The sequence below is a fragment of the Chiloscyllium plagiosum genome, chromosome 19 (assembly GCF_004010195.1).
Source record: "Chiloscyllium plagiosum isolate BGI_BamShark_2017 chromosome 19, ASM401019v2, whole genome shotgun sequence".
NCBI lineage: Eukaryota > Metazoa > Chordata > Chondrichthyes > Orectolobiformes > Hemiscylliidae > Chiloscyllium > Chiloscyllium plagiosum.
The window spans coordinates 18,104,198-18,129,467 of record NC_057728.1 but is presented as its reverse complement, the minus strand read 5'-3'; the positions used below and the strand labels follow the sequence as shown (position 1 = coordinate 18,129,467).

The window sequence follows — 25,270 nt, the reverse complement described above, 5'->3', positions numbered from 1 at the left end:
GGATGCCCTCCACCGCATCTCTTCCACTTCCCGCTCCTCCGCCCTTGAGCCCCGCCCCTCCAACCGCCACCAGGACAGAACCCCACTGGTCCTCACCTACCACCCCACCAATCTCCATGTACACCCCACCAATCTCCATTCCTGACCTCTCCGCCCCCACCCCAGTCTGACCTATCACCCTCACCTTGACCTCTTTCCACCTATCGCATTTCCAAATCCCCTCCCCCATGTCCCTCCTCCCTACCTTTTATCTTAGCCTGCTGGACACACTTTCCTCATTCCTGAAGAAGGGCTTATGTCCAAAACGTCGATTCTCCTGTTCCCTGGATGCTGCCTGACCTGCTGCGCTGTTCCAGCAACACATTTTCAGCACTTGCCAAGCATAAGCTCTTGTTTTAATAAATTAAAAACACAGAAGCAAAATGAATAATCAAGTCAGGTATTTGTGCTCCGTTTGATTTTAGTGCAGTGTTAATTATTACAATCAGAGTGTTACAACACAGTGCTGATTTGATATTCCAGAAATTGCTTCATTCTAATTAGATTCAACGTAATGAGGCCATTGCACTGAACTAGATATTTGCAATGGAGCACTAAACTTCAAAAATAAATTGGAGCACGTTTACTTGAGAGTTTGTGCCATTAACACACATTGTTGTACAAAATTAACACTGTTTCAAATTACCGCCAACCTTGGGTTTGTCTTTAATTCAAACCATTGTGAATTGACTCTATAAATGTTCAGCTCCACATCACTCAGTTTTACCACATCCGCAGTTTAAAAAAAAAGGTTGCATGAGATAATTTAAACCACATGCTAATGTGCAAAAGGTCAGGGACAGAAGAATAACGAGTCTCATGATTCCTCCCCACACTCCTTTCCTATCAATTCAAAGACAGAGTTTACACCTACCTGCAATATAAGCAGCATCTGAATGAGTGAAGGAGGGACCCTTGCACGTGGCCGGGACAGAGCATCTTCTAGCTTTACGTTCAGCGTGATAACATTCCTGAAATGCAGCAGGGCTATCTGTCGAACGGTGGGTTCCTTTCCCTGTTAAATCAATTGAAAACAAAAGCATTAACAAAAAAAAGGGAGAGTTTATGGTTAAAAATAATAGAGGACTTTAATGCTCACAGCTGTATGAAAATCTGCAGAGTTATGGGTTAAATCATGACAGAAAGCATAGGAATCTACCATAGTAAACTACAGTGAAACTATATCACCAAACCTGCACAACATTGCCCTTGCAACATCTAATGAAAGTAAGTGGTGTCAATGATGCAAATTACAATTTTATATTTGAATCCGAGGTTGTCCATCTCCAATAAAATTTTACTGAAGTAATCATCAATCACACCCCATATTCCTTTATAGGTGTGGTTATCACTGGCAAGACCATCTCCAATTGCCTTATGGATATAACGAGTCGAACAGATCTCACTTTTCATTGTTAGAGTGTAAACCTCGGGTTGCAGATCAGGCAAGAGGTGCTGGTGAGTCTCCTAAAACCACTGTGTCATTGGTACACCCACAGAGTGTGGATGGGGAGGGAGTGTTAGGATTTTGATCCAGTAAAACAAGGAAAGGCAATCCATTCAGAGGTCAAGCTGGTGTGGGACTTTCAGAATGCAGTGTTCCTGGAGCCCTCGTCTTTCTAAGTGGTAAATTTTGACAGTTTTCAAGGTACTGTTGAAGAAGCCTTGGTGAGTTATTGTAATGCATCTCATAGATGGTACATGCTATTGCTACTGCGATGGTGCAGAGAGTCAATGCGTCAGGTTATACAGAGCCAATCAGGTTGCTTCTTCCTGGATTGTGTAGAGCTTCTTAAGTGCTGTCCACACAAATGCATATATTGCATCATACTCTTGACTTGTGCATTGTAGATGGTGAGCAGGCTTTGCAGTGTTAGGCAGAAAGTTACTTAAGACAAAATTCCCAGCTTCTGACCTGCTCTTGTATTTGTTTTTTATACAGCTGGTCCAGTTCAGTTTCTGGTCTTTAGTAACCCCAGGATGCTGACAGGAGGAGATTCACCAATGGTAATGGAACAAACATCAAATGGAGATGGCTTCCTGAGGCAGCCACTGCCTGGAATTTGTTTAGCACAAGTAGTACTTGCCAGTTATGAGTCCAAGCCTGAATATGCTCAGTCTTGCTGTATGCTTCAGTATCTGAGCTGTGAAGAACACAGTGCAGTCATTGGAAAATATCCTCAATTCTGACCTTACAAAGCTGGGAAGCTCACAGATGGAGCAGCTGAACATGATTATACCTAGGATACTGTATTAAGGTAGTCCGGGGGCTAAGAGATGTTCTGGGGCTAAAATGATTGGCCTCCAACAATCACAACTAGCTTCCACTGTATTAAGTACAACTCTAAACACTTTTCATAGATGGAAAGGTGTTCTTGCCAATTCCTACTGACTGATGCTACACCCAGTAAAATATGGCCTCCACATGAAGGTCAGACACTTTCACAAATTCAGCTGTAATAAAACATGGAGCAGAATGCTCTTTATTATATACTTCAGAAATGCATTTCAGTCTGCAAGTTTAAATTTGAGCTCATCCTTTTATAAATAAGAGAAAAGAACACATTGAATATAATTAATGTTCAATCTTAACATGTGGGTATTACTAACAAAGCCAGCAAATATTGCTCATCCCTAATAACCTTGTAAAGGTGGTAGAGAGTCTTCTTCTGGGAGCAGTTCGATACAGCTACGTGGGTTCTTAGATTACTTCAGAAAGCAGTTAAAAAGCAACTATACTAGTGCATGGTTAGAGGTACATATAGTCCAGACCAGCTTACTTCCTGCCATGAAGGACGTTAAAGACACCAGCTGTGCCTTCACAACAGGATGAACACCTCCATGATCACTGTTAGTGAAGCCATCTTCTATTTGGAAGTTTTTATTAAAACTGAACTTAATTCAAAGAATAGATGTTCAAAACTCACTAACTGCTACTCAGGATTAGCCAAAAATCTCTAGATTAATACTGTTGATGCTGTTGCCTAAATTTACAACTTGATTCAAAGATAATTTAATTGTGTGTGCAATTCTGTTTGAAGTTTTAGCAAATCTCAGTATAATGACTGAGGAAATGGATGAATTTATATTCGTTAATGGCTACCCTGTCAAGTTGATGTCCGAGAAGAAGACTGCGTCAACATTAGTGCTAGCGATATCAGATAATTTGACGGAATTCCCTCTTGTAGCTGCTCAATTTCAGCTGCTCATTTGTTCAGAACTGATTCACTGGATCCTAAAGCGTCCCAAAATTGAACTGTGAATTATTTGATATTTTGTTAGGAACTACGAAAATGTTTTATTTGGGGAGTCCTACAAACTGTAGGATGCTGGACAAAGCATATTTTACAAAAGGTGCTCTAATTGTTTGTAGACTGATCTATATTTATTGCTTTAGGCATTATACATATAAGTTGTTGTGATGAACAGCACTGTTTCTGTGCAATACCTTATAAATTTCCTCATATTAATGCATGAGTATTTGCCTGAATGCTGTGTTGACGTTCTTATAGTGAGGGCAGGAGAATATGATGGTCAGGGCACACTATCCCACTTACGACATATAGCAAGAGGCAGGTTGGGGTTCATCAGAGATTCTGTCTGGCCAGTAATTGACAAAACTAATGGCATGAAAATCAAGTAAGGTTTGTAAAGAATGGACAAACCACTTCAACAGGTTGCTGGCCAGTAAGCATATAGAGTCACAGAGATGTACACCATGGAAAAAGACCCTTCGGTCCAACTCGTCCATGCTGACCAGATATCCTAAATTAATCTTGTCCCATTTACCAACAACTGGCCCATATCTCTCTAAACCCTTCCTATTCATACACCCATCCCGATGCCTTTTTAATGTTGCAATTGTTTCAGCCTCCACCACTTCCTCTGGCAGCTCATTCTATGCACGCATTACCCTCTGCGTAAAAACGTTGCCCCTTACATCCCTTTTAAATTTTTCTCCTAAACCTATGCCCTCTAGTTCTGGACTCCTCAGCCCACTGACCCATCTGATCGGGATCCCATTGCACTCTGAGGTAACCTTCTTCGCTGTCCACCACACCTCCAATCTTGGTGTCATCTGCAAACTCACTAATCATTTCTCCTCCAAACCAATAATTTATGTATGGAGATATCATCTGGAATTTTTTCCAAAAAGTTAACAATGCTCCCCCCTCCTTTAGTGCTGCTCATCCTGACCTCTTCCCAAGGTTGAAGTATCCTAACTAATAATGACAATAGTCCTTCACTCCCAACGCCCAGGTTAGAATATGCTTTGTTTTCCATCTTTTAAAAAAAATCTATGCTACAAAGTGTATTTTGTAGTTCAGGTGCTAGTACTCAAAAGGCACTGCAAGCCTCTTCACCCTCAGTGAGGCAAATTGGCTTGATGGTGCTCCTGGAATGGCATGCATACCCAATGAATAAAGATTACTAGAATTCACATTAATCATCTAGTCTCAAAAGAAATGAAAAGAAGGGCCTGTTTCCACGCTGTTAGTAATCTAATCTAATCTAATCTAAGTACTTCCCTTCCTCATCTATAGTGCACACATGCAACCCAATTAACTTACTCAAAGCAAGATATTCACAACACATTGCGCTAGCCTGAATCTATTTTCCTTCCATTCCTCCAAGCACAATGACAAAATGAAGGCAAACTTCATCTACCTCACATTTCTATCCAGATTGAACTCCTGTAGCTGTAGTATGCCCCTCCAGGACCACAAAACAAAAGGACACAGATAATCATAACACCTAAATTGCTAATGACAGAAATAGAATCCAGCAGACTTCAAGCCCCACAAATTCTGCTCCAAATTCAGACCTCCTCACAATCATATAGGGAGGGTTTACAACACAGCCTCCTGACTCACTGCATTCCAATGTTCTGAACTGTTCTGAGTGTAGAATTAAAAATAGCAGCCTCTCTCCTTTGGGATCCTAATTTCCTTTACCTACATAGTAAACAAAGTTGATTTCAAATAACAATGTTCCCGCAGACTAACTCATTGCCTTACCTGAGAAAGCAGAAAGGCTGATGGAAATGTGAAGCGAGCTATCTTTTTGGGCAATTCACTCCTGGTTGGGAGATTTGGCATAAATCCACCAGAGGCACTTCAGGTAGGACATCAAGAATTGCATAAATACACTCAACAAATGACTATACCAACTTGGCTCCATTAGTAGCGTTTGCACCTTTAAGAAATACTGGAACTCAAGCTCAGTCCAGTGTGATGCTGGATGAGTGCTTCATTGTCTCACCCTAAAGATTTCACTTCTGACAATCTCAACTGAGACACGTCGAGATGGAATGTAAAGATCCCAGGACTATTTGAGGAAAATCCCTGCTTGCCAACACTGCTTCATAATCCATGCCATCACCTTGTCACTGGACAAACAGTCCAAAATCTAGTCTAATGCTTAGGAGATATCCTTAAAGTACCACCATCACATTGAAACTCAATTAAATTGATTCATTAAGTCGATAAATAAATCTGGGATTGAAAATTTGTCTCTGTGATGGTTCCGTGAAATTATTGTCAATTGCTATAAAAGGCCAGCTGTTCCTATAAATACTTAGGACAAGAAATCTGTGTAACCTGGTCTTGCCTAAATGTGACTCCAGACCCACAGCAAGGTAGCTGTCTTGCAAGTTATTCAACTGTACTCAAGCTGTACAGGAAAAAGTCACAAGAATTGCAGTGGTTCAAGATGGTAGCTGCCACCATCTTCTCCAGGGAATTAGGGAGAGTAAATTAGTGCTGGCTAACCTACTGACAACCGCATCCCATGAATAGTTTTTTTTAAAAGAAAGAATGCAAGATTTCCTTTCTCTTGGATTTGTTTTTCTCTACTGCAAAGGATGTTAATTAGCCCATATTGGTGCTGAATTTTTTGAAAAATTGTTCAGGGTATTGCTGAAAGAAAGTCATTTTGTCAAAGCTTTTGCTCTTGGACTCATGAGGACAGTTCACAAGAATACTAAATCAAAGCAATACATATATATTGTATGAGAGGACAGTACTTATTGATTAAAGAGTAGACCCATTGGTCGAAGAGATGCCTTACAGAATGATGATTGAACATTAACTGCTAAGCCTTATTTGAATTTCAGACAAGATACGGAGCCTTGATTGGTTCACTTTTCAGGGCAATGCCGTGACCAGAAAATGGCTGACACCTGTTTTGTGGCATTGAAACTGGCGCAGCACTGCGTAACACATTCTGTCTGTAAAGAACGGGGACTTGTATTTTATTATATGTCGCCTCCATGATGTGCCATTCTGTAACCCTATTTGACAATTCTAAATTGTCTGTCATAATAATTATTTGCACACTCAGGATTAAGTAGCAAAATGTTGCCCAACTGCAAAAAGCATTCTCAATGTTGTACAGTGTGCTGTGAGCATTTCATGCATTGGGTAGCCGGGTATAGTCAGTATCTTGCTTGTTGTGAATCGATGAGGGGCTAAGCTATTTGATATGATCATACAATCTTTGTGACGGACATCCTGCATATCTAGCATCACACTGACACTGAATTTCACATACCACATTATTCATTTGTGGGATAGCATAACTCGTTTATTTTAGCTCATTGGCACTATCCTATCATCATGAATTCCATTTGTGTTGCTAGTGGGCAGTAGCAGTGTGAAATAGTGCGAATCTGTTGCTCAAATCTTTGACACGGTGTAATCTGAGGTAGACTGCTCACATTTTAGGACAAGACATAATGAATGTGGGCCCATTCATGATTTTCCATGATACACAACAATAAATGCTACTGAAGAGTGCTCCAAAGCCAGTTTATGAACAATGGCTACCTGGATCAGGTTGGCAGATTGTATCCAACAGCATATCTGTTCAGCTGTTCGCAATAAGCAAGCTACTGATTACTAACCAGTTTGCACTTGTAAAACTCACAACAGTGTTTAGCATTAAATATAATTCTGCAATTGGACAATCTTTTTTTAATATAATACTAATTGTGAAAAGATTTATACACTGCTAACCAATTTTGATGTGTTTATAGTGTGGTGCATTTGCATGCACTAGAAGTTACATATAAATACATAGGGCCTTGATCTTTGCAGACAGAGAGATCATGAATACATACTCCACCTGATTCAACACAAAATACATAAATTTGTTGGTTCATTTCTCAGGGCAATGTCCTGACCAGAGTCAACCTGCCATGTTTAAAATGTATTTACAGTTTGGTAGTTAACAGTCAGTCATCACTAACAGGTAATTCTACACGACAACTCCTTTGCCAAACAGAGTCCACTGGTCAACCAATCATCCTATCATACAATTGTTCTAACAAGTACAAGACAAAATGCTTTGCCAAAATACTTTTTATCAGCAATATACAAGTTCAGTGTTATCAAATCAGCAGTTTTGCCCTACTCCTGTTCTGACCAAACAACCCCAATTTATTTCCAAAAAGTCCACTTCTATTTCCATTGTATAGGCTCTTACCAAATCTGTATCTTAAATGTCTGTTTTTGGAATTTCACCAATTAGTGTATCAATAAAAAAACTTGCCTTATTTCATGGCTGGCCCTTTGTCAATGAAAAATTAACTGAAAATAAACTGATTGTAGCCACAGGCATTGGGTTTTGTAGGCAAGAAACAAAGTAGTGTACCAGTTTCTGACTCTCAGACAACTGGAAAAGCACATGCTCTGTTCTAGGTAGGATCAGAAGGATGGCTACATTTTTGATACTCCAGATAAAATCTTTTTCCTGCAATGGTGTTCTTTTTGGTGATGCTATCTCCAAAGTAGTTTTGTGCCTCAGTGTGTTGATGGGAAAATGTGTGTGTGCAGACTAGAAGTTAAATGGCCAGTAATGCAGCCAAACCGAGACACCAACCATGAAAATAACTTGCTTAATTTAGTTAGAACAATATAGAAATGAGCAGATCAATACAAGCAAAAATAGATTGATGGAATACTTGAACTTAGCAAAACTTAGTAGATTTTATCTGCAATCCTCCTTTGCTTTATTGAAAAATAAAAATCAATTCATGAAACAATAATTTCCTACTCTAGTAAGTGATGCTCATGCGCCATAAAATTCTGAAATCAGATTTGACTCAAAACATTAACTGTTTCTCTTTCCACAGACACTGCCAAATCTGCTGAGTTTCTCCAGCACTCTCCACGTTTGCTCCATGCTCCATTTTCGATGCTGTCATTCTAATGTCAATAGCCCATGATTTCATGATGTTGACATTGTTATCAAGGCCAGGTCAGGCTTTTTCCCCACTCCGTGACATCTATTTTCATCTAGCAATTTTACATTTCTTGCACTCTTGGATCATGCTAAAATTAATTCATTTGCTGTAGTAGCAACCTGCTTCATGTGGGTTGATGTTTAAGCACATCTGAACCATCCAGAGTTACATTATTTGTTATTGAGTGGTTATCTGCCTCTGTTGAGAAGTAACCAGCATTATACTTATCAGCACCAGAAAGTAATCACCATTTCTCCCTTCTGTTTAAAGAGAGATGACTTAATACCATAAGAAATAGGAAAGGCAGTTTGGTCCCTCAAGTCTACTCTGGTATCCAGTAACATCATGGCTAACCTGACGTTCCTCACTGCTACTTTCCTGCTCTTTTCCCACAACCCTCAATTCCACCTGAACCTTAAATATACACAAGAACTCTGCCTCCACAGTATTTTGTGGCAAGCAGTTCCAAACACTCAGAGCCCTATGAGAGAAGAAATACCACTTTATCTCTAGCATAAATTGGTGCCTTTTTATTCTGAGACTATGGCCCCTGGTCCTAGACACACCCATGAGGGGAAAAGTCCTCTCGGCATTTACCCTGTCAAGCCCCTTAAGAATCCTATATGTTTCAATGAGATCACTCTCTTTTTCTAAACTCCAGTCAGTAGAGTCCCAACCTGTTCAATACTCCCTCGTAAGACAATTCCTTCATATGAGAGATGACCTTAGTGTACCTTCTCTGAACTGCCTCGAATGAAATGATATCTCCCCTTAAATAAAAACACTGATACTGCTATCAGTACTCCAGATGGGGTCTCCCCAGCACCTTTTACAGTTCCAATAAGACTTTCCTACTCTTATACTCCAATCTCTTGAAATAAGGGCCAACATTCCATTAGCCTTCCTGGTTACTTGCTGCCCGTGTGCTAGCTTTCTATGTTTCATGCACAAGTACCCTCACGTCACAGCTTTCTACAGTTTCTCTCCAGTTAAATAATAGCATTCTTCTGTTCCCCCTTCCAAACAGAACAACTTCACATTTTTCCCAGATTATACTCTATTTGCCAACTTTTTTTGCCCACTTAGTGAATCTATCAATATTTCTCTGCAAACTGTTTGTATCTTTCTCTAAACCTGCCTTTCCCCATATTTGTGTACATTCACTTTAAAACAAAACTAAATTGACAACACTGTTTTGGAAAAGAGTGGAATGAGGGGAGAAAGGGATATTTTATTAAGATGTTTCACAAATTAACCTACCTGGACAGGAAAAAATATTGCCTGGAGCATAGGAAGGATGTCACAAAAGAAAAAGTCCCAAATTTCAGCCACTGTATCAAGCAATTTCTGTCCTATATATTAACAAAAAAAAAAGCATAATCTAAGACATAGAAAGGATTAAAAGTACAAAAAGGTTCTCATTGTTAATATATCTTTTGGCTTTAACATACTAAACAATAATATTTATCAATAGCATTAAACGACCAGTCTAAATATTATCCAGTTGCTGACCTATGCTAATTTACATAGGAACATAGAGAAACCAGAAGGCGGCCATTCGGCCCTTACAGCCTGCTTCATAATTCAGTCTGATCATGGCTGATCATCCAGCTCAGTATCCTGTTCCTACTTCCACCGCATAGCCTTTAATCCCCTTAGCATTAAGGACCATTTCTACAACACACCTTATTTTAACCAGCATCTTATGATCTGGTACTCTCAATAAAAACCAGTAAAAATGATATACTGTACCTCAAATACCAGATATTTACAGAATTATCATCAGTAGTCAGTTGAGGGTGCATATGAGAAGACTTTCTGCTGGTGAGTTTTATTTAAGGCAAAGTTGTCTTATTATTTAAGTGATTTATGTTGTAAATGAAATATAACTGTGATGCGTACATCCCCGCATTACGGTTCTATTACTTTGTGTGTGTTTTTATATTGATTATGTGGACCTCTTGATCAACTGGAATAGGTGATGAATCAGTACACTCCTGGTCCCAGATGTGCTGGGGTTAATAAAACTTTACTGTATCTCTTTCTTGAAAACAGTCAATGTTTTGGCCCCAACTACTTTCTATGGCAGAAAATTCCACCACTCTCTGGGTGAAGAAGTTTCTCTTTAACTCAGTCCTAAACAGTCTGGTAAACCTTCACTGCACCCCCTCCCTAACCAGAACATGCATCTTCAGATAAGACCAAGACTGTAGAGTATACCAGGTATTGTCTTATCAAAGCTCTATACAATTGTGGCAAGACATCCTTGCTCCTCTACTGGAATCCTCTTGCTATGAAGGCCATCGTACTATTGCCTTCTTCACCTCCTCTTGCGTCTGCATGTACTAGGGCATGCTGATGATCATGGCTGATCATCCAACTCAGTACCTGCTTCCTCCACATCCCTTTTAATCCCCTTAGCATTATGGACCATTTCTATAGCACACCTTGTTTTAACCAGCACCTTATGAACTGGCACTCTCAGTACGGTACATCTGTGTGTACTAGGGCATCCCAGTCTCATTGCACCATCTGCTTTGTATTGCATTTGCCCACTTACTCGACGTGCCCAAATCTCCACATCCTCCTGGAATTGTTCTAGAGTCTATAAAATTTTGGAAGATGGCCATCAAAATATCTGCCATTTCTAAGGCCACTTCTTAAAGTACTCTGGATGAAGATTATCAGGCCCTAGGGGTTTAATCCTATTAGTTTCCTCAATACCATTCTCCTACTAATATTAACTTATTTTAATTCCACCTTCCCATTAGGGCCTTATGTCCTCCCGTATTTTCTGGGATGTTATTTGTGTCTTCCTTTGTGAAGACAGAACAAAAGTATGCATTTACTTGCTCTACCATCACTTTATTCCCCAATATAAATTCCCACTTGCTTGAAGGCTCATTCAAATAATCACTAGAAATATGTAGACTTTTTCCTGTACTGGATACCGTCAGAGGACCAAGGGCCCAAGAGTATCAGCAGAAGTATATCAAAAGAATATATTTGGACAGTGTGTATGGAATGATATAGTTACATACTGCTGCATTTTTACTCTTGCCTTGGTTGTGATTTACCCAATTACACAGTGGCTCATGGAAAGGTTTGTGTAGGATATAGCTTTCAGAGGGTAGACAATGTAGTAGCTCAAGCTGTAGCATAATTAATTCTTCAATAAACAGCTCACAATTTGAACAATGAAGAGGGGAAAGAGGTATTAAGCTAGCAGCAACAGACCTAATCCATGCAGATCTCATTCCCAGTCAGATATAGAGAAATCTGAAACAAAAACAGAAATTGCTGGAGAAATTCAGTAGGTCTATGGAGAGAAAGCAGAGTTAACGTTTTGGGTCCAGTGACACTTCTTCAGAACTGATGGTAGCTGGAAGAGGTGATATATGTGCTGAAGGTTTGGCAGGTGGGGGGAAGAGGATAGAAATGTGCCATAGGTGGCTAGACCAGAGTTTCTCCAGCTATTTCTGCTTTTGTTTCAGATTTCCAGCATCCGCAGTTGACTGTTTTTTAAAAAATCTCAAGAAATAAGAAACTGCCACCTGCTTGGTTTTTGTGATGGGAGAAAGGGGTGCTGTACTACAGTAGTGTTGGTTTTCTATTGTAGGAGTGGAAAGGTCAAATTGCCACTTGGAAGTATCAAACTTAAACAGAGACTTGTTGTCAAAACCTTTCATCTTGCACTCATCAGGACAAACACTACAATGTCAAATTTCAAACAATCACAACAAATGGCACTATGGAAGAAGGACTGCAAATTGGTTGGCATTGTTTCCTGATTGGCTAATGCATTTGCATAGAAGTAGCAACAGGGAATTATGGATTCTCCAAACTCCTGACTAATTCAAAAAAAAAGCACAAGACTTGAATGTAGTCCTCTTATTTACAAAGGAGGAGTCCATGCTTATAGATGCATGCTTCTGGCAGTCACATTATCAGCTAGACTGATCATCTCGCATTGATTGTTATGATCGGTGCTATCACATTCAGGATTGTTGAGCACGTGTTGCTTAATCACAGAACCAAGTGCCATGCTTCTTTGGTTGTTTCCAAGTGGCATGTAACCAGCCTTCATCAACAAAACCCAAAACAAAACATTAATATTAATGTGATTCTACAATCTGCGAGCACTTCTTGAATATTCCAGAGTATGCAAAAAGCTTCACAAACAACTAATTTCAGGTAATTAAATCAAGCTTAAAACATGGCATGACCAGAGTCAAGTTGCCGACTAATCAACAACCCTTTTCTCCAAAAGAGTAAATTGTTGAGGCAGTTTGACATTTGGCTTTCTTGTATTTACCCTGATGAAACAAGCCGAAAAGCTTGACAACAGGTGTCTCTTCTCAACAATATTCAAGGTTCAGTTGGTTATGTACATTTTAATCAAATTAATATTTTTGCCAACAAGGGTGTAAGGACCTTTCATGTCTTCAATTTCACCTAAAACAGGAACATCAGCGCTATTCAAGATAAACAAAGGAAAATCTAGTTTTGAAGACTTGTGAAGTGGCAGGTGGACATATTTTTCTGAAGATCTGCGTAATTTAACTTCGAAATGAAGCTGCAGTACTAATCCTCACCACGTAAAAAAAGATAGAATTGAGATGTAAGCAATTTAGACTGCTTTAGTAAGAAGGTTCATATTATAGAAAAACTCACTCGTTTTACTGGTTTAAAAGAAAGTTAGCCTCTACGCACCCTAAGAACCTTTTTATATTAGAGACACTGAAGATGGGGTTTTACAGCCTCTCAGGGAGAAGGGATGTAATGCTGGGAGTACATAAAACACTGACTAGGTCACAGCTGGAATTCTGTGCACCAGCCCAGGGAAGACACAATTATCCTGGGAGAGAGTACAGAGGATGCTGCCAAGGCTTGGAAATTGCTGCTACGAGCAAAGATTGGACTGGTTTAAAATTGTTTCCCTTAGAACTGAAGGTGCTGCGGATTGTCTTAATTGTTGTGTAGAAAAGCAACGAGGGGTCTAGACATACAGGACAGAACCTCTGGAGGTGTCATTCACTGGGGCGTGGAGCGATAACAACATAGATTTAAGGCGATTGGCAGAAGGATTAAAACTAGTCCACCCGGAGAGTGATGGGTGTCTGGAATTCACTGCTGGGATTGCTGGTGGATGTAGAAATACATTTGAAAAAGGTACCTGGTTCTGCGTCTGAAGTGCTGTAACCTGCAAGGTTCAGTCCAGAACCTGGAGCATTCAAATGGATAGCCTTTCCTTCCATTTTCTTGGCTGGTGCAGACACTTCTATGCTTCCTCCCAGATAGGGGCAGAGTGCCACATCAAGCCAGTTAATGACCTGATTGTCATAAAATGGCTGTGGGATGATTCAGTTGAACAGGAAAGACTTGTCCCTAACCTTTCAGCTGGGGACAAAGGGGATTCACAGTTTTCATATACCATTCAGGCACGGGGTTGCATAAGAGGCTAGTTTCCGAAGAGGTCACAGCATCATAATTCCTGAGTGATACCAGCATGAAACACAAATTGTTAGGAGAAAAGCCATCTTCTTACCTTCGTAAAACCGAATTTTGTCCCTCAAAATCACCATGCCTTTCGTAAGCAGCTGATTCTACGCAAGGAAACACAAAATAAAATAAAATTCAATACACTTGCAAACATCATTAGTGCAGTCAGGCTGCCTGTGAATAAAGTACCGACTGGAAAGATCAGGGATGGAATCAAAATTCTAGATCTATTCCACAACGTTGTGTGAATAGATACTGCAGAATTTTACGCCTGCAGCATTCAGATCATTCCAATGTGGATCACAGCAAAAGGGGGAATAACTATCAGGAACAAAACATATGAATAAATCAAAATGCACAGAAGGATATTTTCCCAATTAGCAGGAATCTGAACTGTGTAGCATGAGAGGCAGCAACTATGTGGTCCATGGTGCATCAACATACCTGAATTTTTGAAACTGCTGTCCTTAGTTTAATGTTGCAATCGATTGATCACTTAAGTTTACACAATGTTAATATGCACCTCAACTGTTAAATGGTTAAATCATTAACTCACACACAGGACCCTTCATGCATGAAGAAGAAAACTACACGCACAGTTCTTTATTTGTTATTGTGAGGTGTCATTACCAATTGACACAGGAGCAGCAGGCAGGTTTGTCAGAGGCAATAAGTTAACTGCCTCAAAAGGTTGGAAGAATTTACCAATACCAACTACACTCTGCTGCCTCTGGTCTGCACGTGCCCACATGTCTCCCTGGACAGAGTGACAGCTGTCTTGGACAGTCAGGTCCATCACACTCAGCTGGATATATGGACCAGCGTGCACTCCCTCAGCCCAACCATTGCTCCAATAGCAAGGCAAGAGGGGGACCAGGGACCTAGACCTGGAGAGTGCCCCTCCTCACAGAGAGACGGGACAGTGCCAGCAGCCACCCAGTCAGATGTAAAACTGCATAAGGTGCCCCAGAAGTCTCCTCTCAGGACACTTCACTTTGCCTGTCTATCTCCATCCTGCGTGGGATTCTGTGGCAGGTCAGGCTGAGGAGGCTGGACCTGCATCGAGGCAGGACACTCTTAATACTCTGGTCACTCAGGATTAAAGCTCAAAGGACCAACAGGTGCCAACAGGCAGGCTCACCTTAAGCTAGATACACACCCAGGCTCTGCACTGAGATGTAGCAGAAAGCGAAGGAAAAAGAAACCTTTCTGATGGAGCACTGATGGCAGGAGGTGACACTTTATTGTAAAGAGATCACCCTGTTTGTAAAACATACCTTCACTTTTCATCATCGGCTACCTGATCAAATTTTACTTTAGCTGAAAATACAAGAATGAAGGTCGAGAGACAAGCCATCCTTTGAGCCACGTTATTCTAAACTTGTCTCAATGACAGTTATCTCCTTAAGCGTCAACACCAGCATAAAGCATAGGATTGAAAGAGGGAGCATCAGATGTCTTCATTACTTCCATCCACTTATAATCTGAACCTTCATTCAACATCATGCAGCACCTAAAAAGATTAAATCAGTAGGCTGCACTTGTAATTGGGATTACATGGGGGATGCTGGCTTTTTACAAAAAGGAAATCTGCCATCCTCTCTGTCTGGCCCACATGTGACTCCAGACCCACCAAAATGAGGCAGACGTAACTGCACTCTGAAATAGCTGAGTAAGGCACTGAGTTCAATAGGATTAGATTCCCTACAGTGTGTAAACAGGCCCTTCAGCCCTACAAGTCTACACCGACCCTCTGAATAGTAACCCACTCAGACCCATTCCCCTTTGACTAAAGCACCTAACACTAAGAGCAATTTAGCATGGCCAATTCACCTGACCTGCACATCTTTGGAGTGTGGGTGGAGACCCACGCAGACACAGGGAGAATGTGCAAACTCAACACAGAGTCACCTGAGGTTGGATTCGAACCAGGGTCCCTAGCACTGTAAGACAGCAGCGCTAACTAGTGAGTCACTGTGCCACCCCCTGATCGATTAACATAGATAATAGGGACATGCAACAAATCATCACCTCTTCAATGCAGCAAGTATAATCAGAAGCAACAAAGGAAATTACACTAAATAAACATTTCAGCCTCAAATGGATATTGTGCCCAATTCTGGACAACATCCCTCAGGAAGGAGTTGGATAGACATAGAAAAGATTCATTCCCAGCTACATTCCCCCCCAAACCTGTCCCATTTATCTCAATCCCCTGGCCCTCAAGCCTCATTCCTGATGAAGGTCTTATGCCCGAAACATCAATTCTCCTGCTGCCTGATTTGCTTTGCTTTTCCAGCACCACACTCTCGACTCTGATCTCCAGTATCTGCAGTCCTCACTTTCTCATAGAAAAGATTCAGGAGAAGTGGTCCAGGGAAAGAACTTCAGTGATGTGGACAGACTGGAGACAGTTCTTAGAGAAGTGAAGATTTGATCGAAGGTGTTTAAAAGTAATGAGAGGTCTGGACAGAGAAGGTATTGAGAAATGAGAGGTGGCATGAGGTAAAACTATTTTGTGCAGCGAGTGGTTAGGATGTGGGCCACACCGTGAGTAGAGTCAGATTGAATTCTGCCTTTTAAGAGAGAAAAAAGCTTGCAGGGATACAGGGAAAAGACAAAGGAGTGGGACTGGAGAAGTTGCTTTTGCAGAGCCAGCATAGATAGGATGGGCCAAATAACTTATTTCTATGCTGTAACCATTCCATGATTCTTGAACATCAAACCATTAAACACGAATCAGATATCATGCTCCATTGTTAAACAAGCACTCAGCTGAAAATGCTGAACTCATTGAGATCCACTGGATCAATTAACACAGGTAACAACCAAAAGGAGAACTGTCACCTATATGAAGCTCCATGTAAGGCTTTCATATTCGGCATGGGTTTTTTGTACAAGTATTGAGACAATGTAGCACAAAACCTAGGAGAGAAACATCTGTGATGCTGTTGCTTGACTTAACTAATCTCCATCAGTAACCATGGTTACGTTATACAGACCATGCCAATTACTTAAGTGCTGCAGAAACTAAGACTGTCTGCAAAACTGTTTACAAAGACACCAGTCCTCAATTTGAAAAACATCTAGGTTAGGAATCTGATTAAAAAGGCAAAGTCCCAATTTAATGAAGAAATAAAGGAGCCTAATTTTACTTTCTTTGTGACTAAAGTTTAGAGGTGGGTGTGAAAGCAGGTTGCAAATTTTTCTGGAGTGTGGGTCAGCTTTTCCAGCATAATCACAATCCTCTTAGTTCACTACACGTAGTGAATAGGTAAAGTGCTAAATTTTACAGACGTTTTACCCTCCCCCCACCAGGATCTTCCAGGCTGCAACATCCAGAGGTACACTGAAAAGGCAGCCAGCCAACACACCACTCTCACCACCACAACATCAGTCAACCTCTGCTTCTCACTCCTGGTGCAATCAAGGATCGGCTAAAAAGCAGTGCCACACTTTAGTGCCATCTTCCGAGAGATTCTCCTGAAGACTGTGAAGTAGAGAAGGGATATTCTTCTCCCTCAACAATAGCAATACAAGGCCACCCTGACTGATGTAAGCAGCCTGGTGGCTGCAGAGGTCAGTACCCACGGGTGACTCAAGGGAACCTGGCTCTCCTCCACATTTCCCTGGCCCCCAACACTTCATCTTCACCATGGACATCCAGTCCCTGTACACATCCATCCGCCATGACAAAGGCCTCCAAGCCCTCCGTTTCTTCCTCACGCCGACCCAACCAGTTCCCTTCCATTGACACTCTCATTTGATTGGCTGAACTGATCCTCACCCTCAATAATTTCTCCTTCGAATCCTCCCATTTCCTCCAGACCAAAGGGGAAACCATGGGCACCCGCATGGGCCCTAGCTATGCCTGTCTCTTTTTCGGGTATGTGGAACAGTCCATTTTCCGCAGCTACACCCGTACCAACCCCCACGTTTTCCTCCGCTACATTGACGATTGTATCGGTGCTGCCTCGTGCTCCCATGAGGAGGTTGAACAGTTCATCAACTTCATGAACACATTCCACCCCAACCTCAAGTTCACCTGGACCATTTGGACACATCCCTCCCGTTCCTGGACCTCTCCATCTCCACCAACGGTGACTGAGTCAAAATGGACATCCACTCCAAACCCACCGACTCCCACAGCTACCTGGGCTGTACCTCCTCCCACCCCCGTAAAAATGCTATCCCTTATTCACAATTCCTCCACCTCATCTGCTCCCAGGAGGACCAATTCCACCGTAGAACATCCCAAATGGCCTCCTCTTTCAAAGACCGCAATTTCTCCTCCCACTTAGTCGACAATGCCTCCAATGCATCTCCACCTCCACCTTGAACCCCACCCCTCCAATCACACCAAGGACAAAACACCTCAGTCCTCACCTTGCACCCCACCAACTTCCAGATACATCGCATCACCCTCTGCCATTTCCGCCACCTACAAACAGACCCCACCACCAGAGATGTATTTCCCTCCCTACCCCTACTACATTTTGGCGAGACCATTCCCTCCGTGCATCCCTTGTCAGGTCCACGCCCCCCACCAAACTACCCTCCACTCCCGGCACCTTCCCTCCCACCCCAAAAGGTGCAAAACGTGCGCCCACATCTTTCCCCTCACTTCCGTCCAAAGGATCCCTCCACATCCAAACAGAAATTTACCTGTACTTCCACACGTGTCATCTACCGTGTCCATTGCATCTGATGTGATCGCCTCTTCATCAGGGAGACAGGACGCCAACTTGCAATCATTTCAGAAACATCTCTGGGATACCACAATAACCAACCCTGCTGTCACATGGCTGAACACTTCAACTCCCCTTCCTACTCCACCAAGGACATGCAGGTCCTGGGTCTCCTCCATCACCAAACTCTAACCACCTAATGCCTGGAGGAAAAACGCCTCATCTTCCACCTTGGGACTTTCCAACCACGTGGGATCAATGTGGATTTCATCAGTTTCCCCATTTCCCCTCCCCCAACCTTATGCCAGTCCCAACCTTCCAACTTGTCACTGCCCTCTTGAATTGTCCTACCTGTCCATCTTCCTTCCCACCTACCCACTCCTCCCTCCTCTCTGACCTATCACCTTCACCCCCAGCTACATCTACCCCTGTACTCTCAGCTACCTTCCTTCCCCCCTATACCCACCCTCCCATGGAGGGGGGGGGGGGAATAGATATAGGACCGATGTCAGAGATAGTTTCTTTACTCAGAAAGTAGTAGGGGCATGGAATGCACTGCCTGCAATAGTAGTAGACTTGCCAACCTTAAGGACATTTAAATGGTCATTATATACACATATGGATGAAAATGGAATAGTGTAGGATAGATAGGCTTCAGATTGGTTCCACAGGTCAGCGCAACATCGAGGGCCGAAGGACCTGTACTGCGCTATAATATTCTACGTATTCAATGCTTCAAGGTCCTGTGTGTGTGGAGTTAACATTGTAAGGTTGCCAACAGCAGAAGGCTAGAAGAAAGTGAGGACTGCAGATGCTGGTGATTAGAGTTGAGAATGTGCTGCTGGAAAAGCACAGCTGGTCAGTAGCATCCGAGGAACAGGAGAGATTAGATTAGATTCCCGACAGTATGGAAACAGGCCCTTTGGCCCAAGAAGTGCACACTGACCCTTCGAAGAATAACCCACCCAGACCCATTCCCCTGTATTTACCCCTGACTAATGCACCTAACACTATGGCCAACTCACCAAACCTGCACATCTTTGGACTGTGGGAGGAAACTGGAGCACTCGGAGGAAACCCATGCAGACACGGGAGAATGTGCAAACTCCACACTGTCAGTCGCCCGAGGCGGGTCATTGGCACTATGAGACAGCAGTGCTAACCACTGAGCTACCGTGCTGCTCAACATTTCAAGCATAAGAACCTTCCTGAAGAGCTTATGCTCAAAACATTAAACAAAAGCTGCTAATGAACAACTTATTACAGACAGCAATGATTTATATGTGTGTAGCATCTTCAATATAAGAAAACCTCATGATGCTGCACTTCGGATGCTGCCTGACTGGCTGTGCTTTTCCAACTGCAGAAGGCTGTCACACAGGAGCTTGGGTGCCAGCCATCTCCATCAGATGCCTCATGCGTTACCTTCATTGCAGCTCCAAATGTAACACCATTGGCACCACAATGGTACTGCCTCTCGTGTCTGACAGGGTTCACCCTAAAACCATAAAGAAGAGCTCCAGCACTCAGCAGCTCATGTACCGTTGGGTCCCTGACCTGTCTTCACAACCACATCGAACAACTCTTCAATGGCTTGCACAAGACAAGGACAATCAGGAAAGCCTGGTTCTGTGTTCAATTCGGCCTGCCTGCCCCACTTGGGTTTGCTGGCAGCAGCCAATGTGAGGCTTCACCCCAAACACCAATCACTTAATGCCAACAAACGCGCACAGTCCAAAAGCGCATATGATTGAGGGACCTAGTGAGGTGATCAATATGGAGAGGCTTCACTGCTGACAAGGTTTTGCAAATTAATACCTTAGATAAGGAGGAGCCAAATAACTGAAGATGTTTGTATTCACTGAAACCTCGGGAGGAAGCTGATCCCACCAGGTACGAGTGTGGTGCTGGAAAAGCACAGCAGGTCAGGCAGCATCCCAAGAAGCAGGAGGATGCTGCCTGACCTGCTGTGCTTTTCTTGTACCACACTCCCGACTCTAGTCTCCAACATCTGCAGTCCTCACTTTCGCCCACCAGATACGAGCCTAACATATAGTTGAGTTTGTAAATATAAGCATTTCCCGTTTCTAGCTAACAAACTTATGCTCGTGAACAATTCCAGAGGACTGGTGCATTAACGAGTGTTTGTAGCACTTTAATGAATGGGAAACAGGTTCCAAATCATGAAGGATGGGAAAGCAGACCACCTTGAAAAACACAAACTTAACAACAAAACTGACTCACCATTGGAAAACCACATTTTTGTCTCCAGCCCAATTGAGTTTCCTACTCATCCTTCTAAAAGGACCTAGAAAATTCCACCTAAGATCACGCATCTGAGGATTGAGAGAGCAAGCACAGTTTTGCAATGGAATGAAGTACTGTTAACTGCTTGTGTGGAGCTGAAGAAATCCAACAATTCAGGAAGAAATCTTTACACTGTTTTCCATTCATTGGATTAACAGCTATTTTCATCGGCATTTACTGTTTACTACTTGTGTCCAGTTCTATCTAGCAACTGAAACAACAGAAATATACTGAGTTCAGGAACAGTGCTATGGTTCAGCAGTATCAATGCCATTTTCAACATTATCCTATGCAAAGGAATTAGCAACTTCTGCAATTAAGGTAAATAACATCAAATTACTTAGCTAACAACAACAAAAAATACAAACACTGTTGTAATATCTATTGGGTTGAAACTGCTGTGTAATGTGAGTGTTTCAATGTTTCTGATACAGTTCTTTACTACTTTAACAAACATACAGTTTTACAAAGATCCATTTGGGATGTCCTTAGGATATATAAATGTATGTATGTTAGGTGTTCAATTGAAACTTTTTTTAAAAAAGTATTCTTAGTTAAAATTCAGAACAGTTTTAGCTTCCCTAATTCACATATAACACATTATAAACCAGCCTTATACTTAGGTATCATGTGCCAGCTTAGCTCAATATATCTTAATTTGTAGGATGTTTGTATCTGAGACAGGATGGGAACCAAACCATTTAGCTGAAATACAAACATTTATTGGATAGTCAAACTTTGCATTATAAACACTCCTCTGAAGTGCCTCATGAGGTTTTCTTATATTGAAGATGCTACACACATATAAATCATTGCTGTCTGTAATAAGTTGTTCATTAGCAGCTTTTGTTCAATTAAGTTATACTCAGTACTCATCAATCCCTCTTGATCAAATGAACGAGTTTGTCAAAAGCTTTCAAAGGAAGTCTAACCAGGTGACATCCATAGATGATAGGGAAAAAAAAAGAAACTACTACACAAGGAAGTACCTTGCATCATATCTGAATAGCAATCACAAACCTCAGATTCTACTGCATGAGGGACTAGCTAAGTTTTTCAATGACTGGGTGATTGCTACCATTCACCTGTCCTTTGACAATTTAAATTTGGCCGGTTGTTAAAGATAAATCAAGCATACCTTAATGTTATTCTAACAATCCTTTGGAAACAAGGATTATCATGCGAAAGCATGGAATCATAATCGCGGCTGAAACAAAGGGAGCAAGGCTCTCTGTTCACTAGGCATTTACCAAATTTACCAAGCTATCTGGGCCAGAAAAAAAGACAGTCTCTCTGGGCCACAGAGCAGCATGTAAAACAGAAGGCAAACATTTCCAGAGCACCAGAGCAAAGAAACACCTAAAATAAAGATTAACATCCAATGGTGCAAATTTAAAACAATAATAGTTTTGGGCCAATTATGGTCTACTTTCATATTTGTGGTTTTAGGCTTGCTAAGCCCAAACCCAGTGGCTAGATAGGGTCAGATGTTTTGAGATTCACTCTGCTGTTGATGAAAAATTAAACCAAAACTTTATTAACATCAATAGTTACTCCCACCACATGAGAATATTTAATATATATATATTTTCACTGTTCTGTTTACCTCTTAGGTATTTTCATGCAACACATTCAAAAATACTGAAAGGACACGGGTTGTCAATGATAGACATTTCCACTGAACAGTATGAAATTCAAAATTGATTCCTTTGCCCATTTTAATGACCATTATATTGACAGCATCCTGTTAGAAAAGAGGGCTATGTAAACCTACCAACAAGGTTAAAACAGCAGCAGCTGTGGAAATATCTGGAATGTGTAACCATTCATACCATTAAACATTCCAAAGCACTTCACAGTTGGGTGCAAGAAAAGTAATGAACTTGGAAAGAGGAATTAAGAGGAGTGAACGCTTGTTAAAGAGATGGGTTTTGAGATGCAGCAAGGGGGGAAAGTGAGGACTACAGATTCTGGAGCTCAGAGTCAAGAGTGTGGTGCTGGAAAAGCACAGCAGGTCAGGCAGCATCCGAGCAGCAGGAGAATCGATGTTTCAGGCAGAAGCCCTTCGTTAGGAATGAGGCCTGTGTGCCAGGGGACTGAGAGATAATGGGAGGGTGGTAGTGATGAACAGGTCCGGAGGGCGGTGCCCAGTTGGAGGCTTGGGACTGGGACAATGTGAGAGGGGGTTGGGGTGTGGAATGAGGAAGCTGTTGAAATCCACATTGATCCCGTGTGGTTGCAGGGTCCCAAGGCGGACTATGAGGCATTCCTCCTCCAGGCGTCAGGTGGTGACAGTTTGGCGGCCCAGAACCTGCATGTCTTTGACGGAGTGGGATGGAGAGTTGAAGCATTCAGCCACAAGGTGGTGGGGCAGGTGTCCCAGAGATGTTCTCTGAAACAATGTCGAGGAGACCACACCAGGTGCAACGGATGCAGTAGATGACATTGGTGGAGGTACAGGTAAATTTCTGATGGATGTGGAACAATACCTTGGGGCCTTAGACGGAGGTGAGGGGAGTGGTGTGGGCCCAGATTTTGCACTTGCTGCGATGGCAGGGAAAGGTGCCAGGAGTGGGGTGTGGGCTGATCGGGGGTGTGGACCTGACGAGCGAGTCAGGAAGGCGGATAGGGGTGGGGAGCAAAATATATCTCTAGTGGTGGATCAATTTGGAGGTGGTGGAAGTGGTAGAGGATGATGCGCTGTATGCGGAGGTTGGTGGGGTGGAAGGTGAGGACCAGAGGGGGTTCTGTCCTTGTTGTGTTGGGAGGGTTGGGGTTCAAGAGTGGCGGTGCGTGAAGTGGAAGAGACGCGCTGGAGGGCATCGTCAACCATGTGGGAAGGGAAGTTGCAATCGTGGAAGAAGGAGGCCATCTGGGACTTTGAGGTGGAATTGGTCATCCTGGGAATAGATGCAGCTGAGGCGGAGGAATTGGGAATAAGGAATGGCATTTTTACAGGAGGTAGGATGGGAGGAGGTGCGGTCTAAGTAGTTGTGGGAGTCGGTGGGCTGTGTGGTTAGTCGGTCGCCAGAGAGGTCCAGGAAGGGAAGGGAGGTGTCCGAGATGGTCCAGGTGAATTTGAGGTCAGGTTGGAAAGTTTTGGTAAAGTTGATGAATTGTTCAACCTCCTCATAGAAACACGAGGCGGCACCGATACAGTCATCTATGTAGCGGAGAAACAGATGGGGCTGGTGTTGGATTAACTTCGGAAGATGGACTGTTCCACGTACCCGACAAACAGGCAGGTATAGCTGGGTCCCATGGCTACCCCTTTGGTTTGGAGGAAGAGGGAGGAATGAAAGGAGAAGTTGTTAAGGATGCAGACCAGTTCAGCAAGGCGGATGAGGTGGAAGGGTAATGGTTGGGACAGCGTGAGAGGAAGAAATGGAAGGGTTGGAGATCGATGTGTACAGCCACTGGATGTCCATGGTGAAGATGAGGCGTTAGGGGCCGGGGAAGCAAAAATCTTGGAGGAGGTGAAAGGCGTGGACACTGTCACGAACTTAGGTGGGGATTTTCTGGACTAAGGATAACAGGATGGTGTCAAGGTTGGAAGAGATGAGTTCGGTGGAACAGGCGCAAGCTGAGACAATGGGTCGATTGGGGCAGTCAGGTTTGTGAATCTTAGGAAGGAGGTAGAATTGGACAGTGCAAGGTTCACCAACAATGAGATTGGAGGCTGTGGATGGGAGATGCCCAGAGGTTATGAGGTTGTGAATGGTCTGAGAGATGGTGGTTTGGTGATGGGAAGGGAGGTCGTGATCAAGGGGGCAATAGGAGGAGGTGTCTGCGAGTTGGCGCGTGGCTCCAGCAGTGTAGAGGTCAGTGCGCCAGACTGCTACTGTGCCCCCCATTGTCTGTGGGTTTCATAGTGAGGTTGGGGTTGGAACAAGGGAGTGGAGGGCTGCACATTGTGAGGGTGAGAGGTTGGAGTGGGTGAGGGTGAGATTCAGATGGAATTTTGAAACAGTAGGACAGAAATGAGTAAATTCTGTCACTAAAGATGGGTAAAGAGGGGGTGAATTTCATTGCTCTCTGTCTTTCACCCCCAATAGTCAGTAACAAAATACCAAGTCCGGAGACAGATTTCTGAAGAGAGAATTAGGTAAGGTCACAGTGGGATTTATAAAGGAGGACAAAGGATTTTAAATGCGATACATTGGAGAATTGGAGATCAACACAGGGCAGTAGAGAAGGATGTGCTGTGAGCAGGACAGCAGAAAGGATACAACAGCACCTTAGACATGATGGATTCTTTTGAAGGATGGCAGATGGGAGAACAATCAGCATGTTGTAATTCTTAGGTCTGGAAATGAAAGAATCAAGAGGTGAATGGCAGGAAAGAGATGAGTTTAAGAGTCCTGGGGGGGCAGGGAAAAAATATGAATTATGAAGATATGGGGACCCTGTGACAGGCTGGATATAAGTCTATAGCAGGCAATCATTATTCATGTAGCCTATGCTATAGTCAGTTCATGAACTCACTATG

The 25,270-nt window shown here is 42.6% G+C and overlaps 1 protein-coding gene across 7 annotated transcripts in view; it reads right to left on the bottom strand.

Annotated features, from left to right (window-relative positions):
* The window catches only part of prr5b (proline rich 5b (renal)), a 124,161-nt gene that overhangs the window by 40,190 nt on the left and 58,701 nt on the right, over positions 1–25,270 (bottom strand). For all 7 annotated transcript variants that reach the window (XM_043709219.1, XM_043709221.1, XM_043709216.1 and 4 more), the window contains 3 exons: positions 13,833–13,890; positions 9,545–9,636; positions 914–1,054 (listed from right to left, as the gene is read on the bottom strand). In XM_043709219.1, the coding sequence (XP_043565154.1) occupies positions 914–1,054; positions 9,545–9,636; positions 13,833–13,890 (291 nt within the window). The remainder of the gene's footprint in view (positions 1–913; positions 1,055–9,544; positions 9,637–13,832; positions 13,891–25,270) is intronic.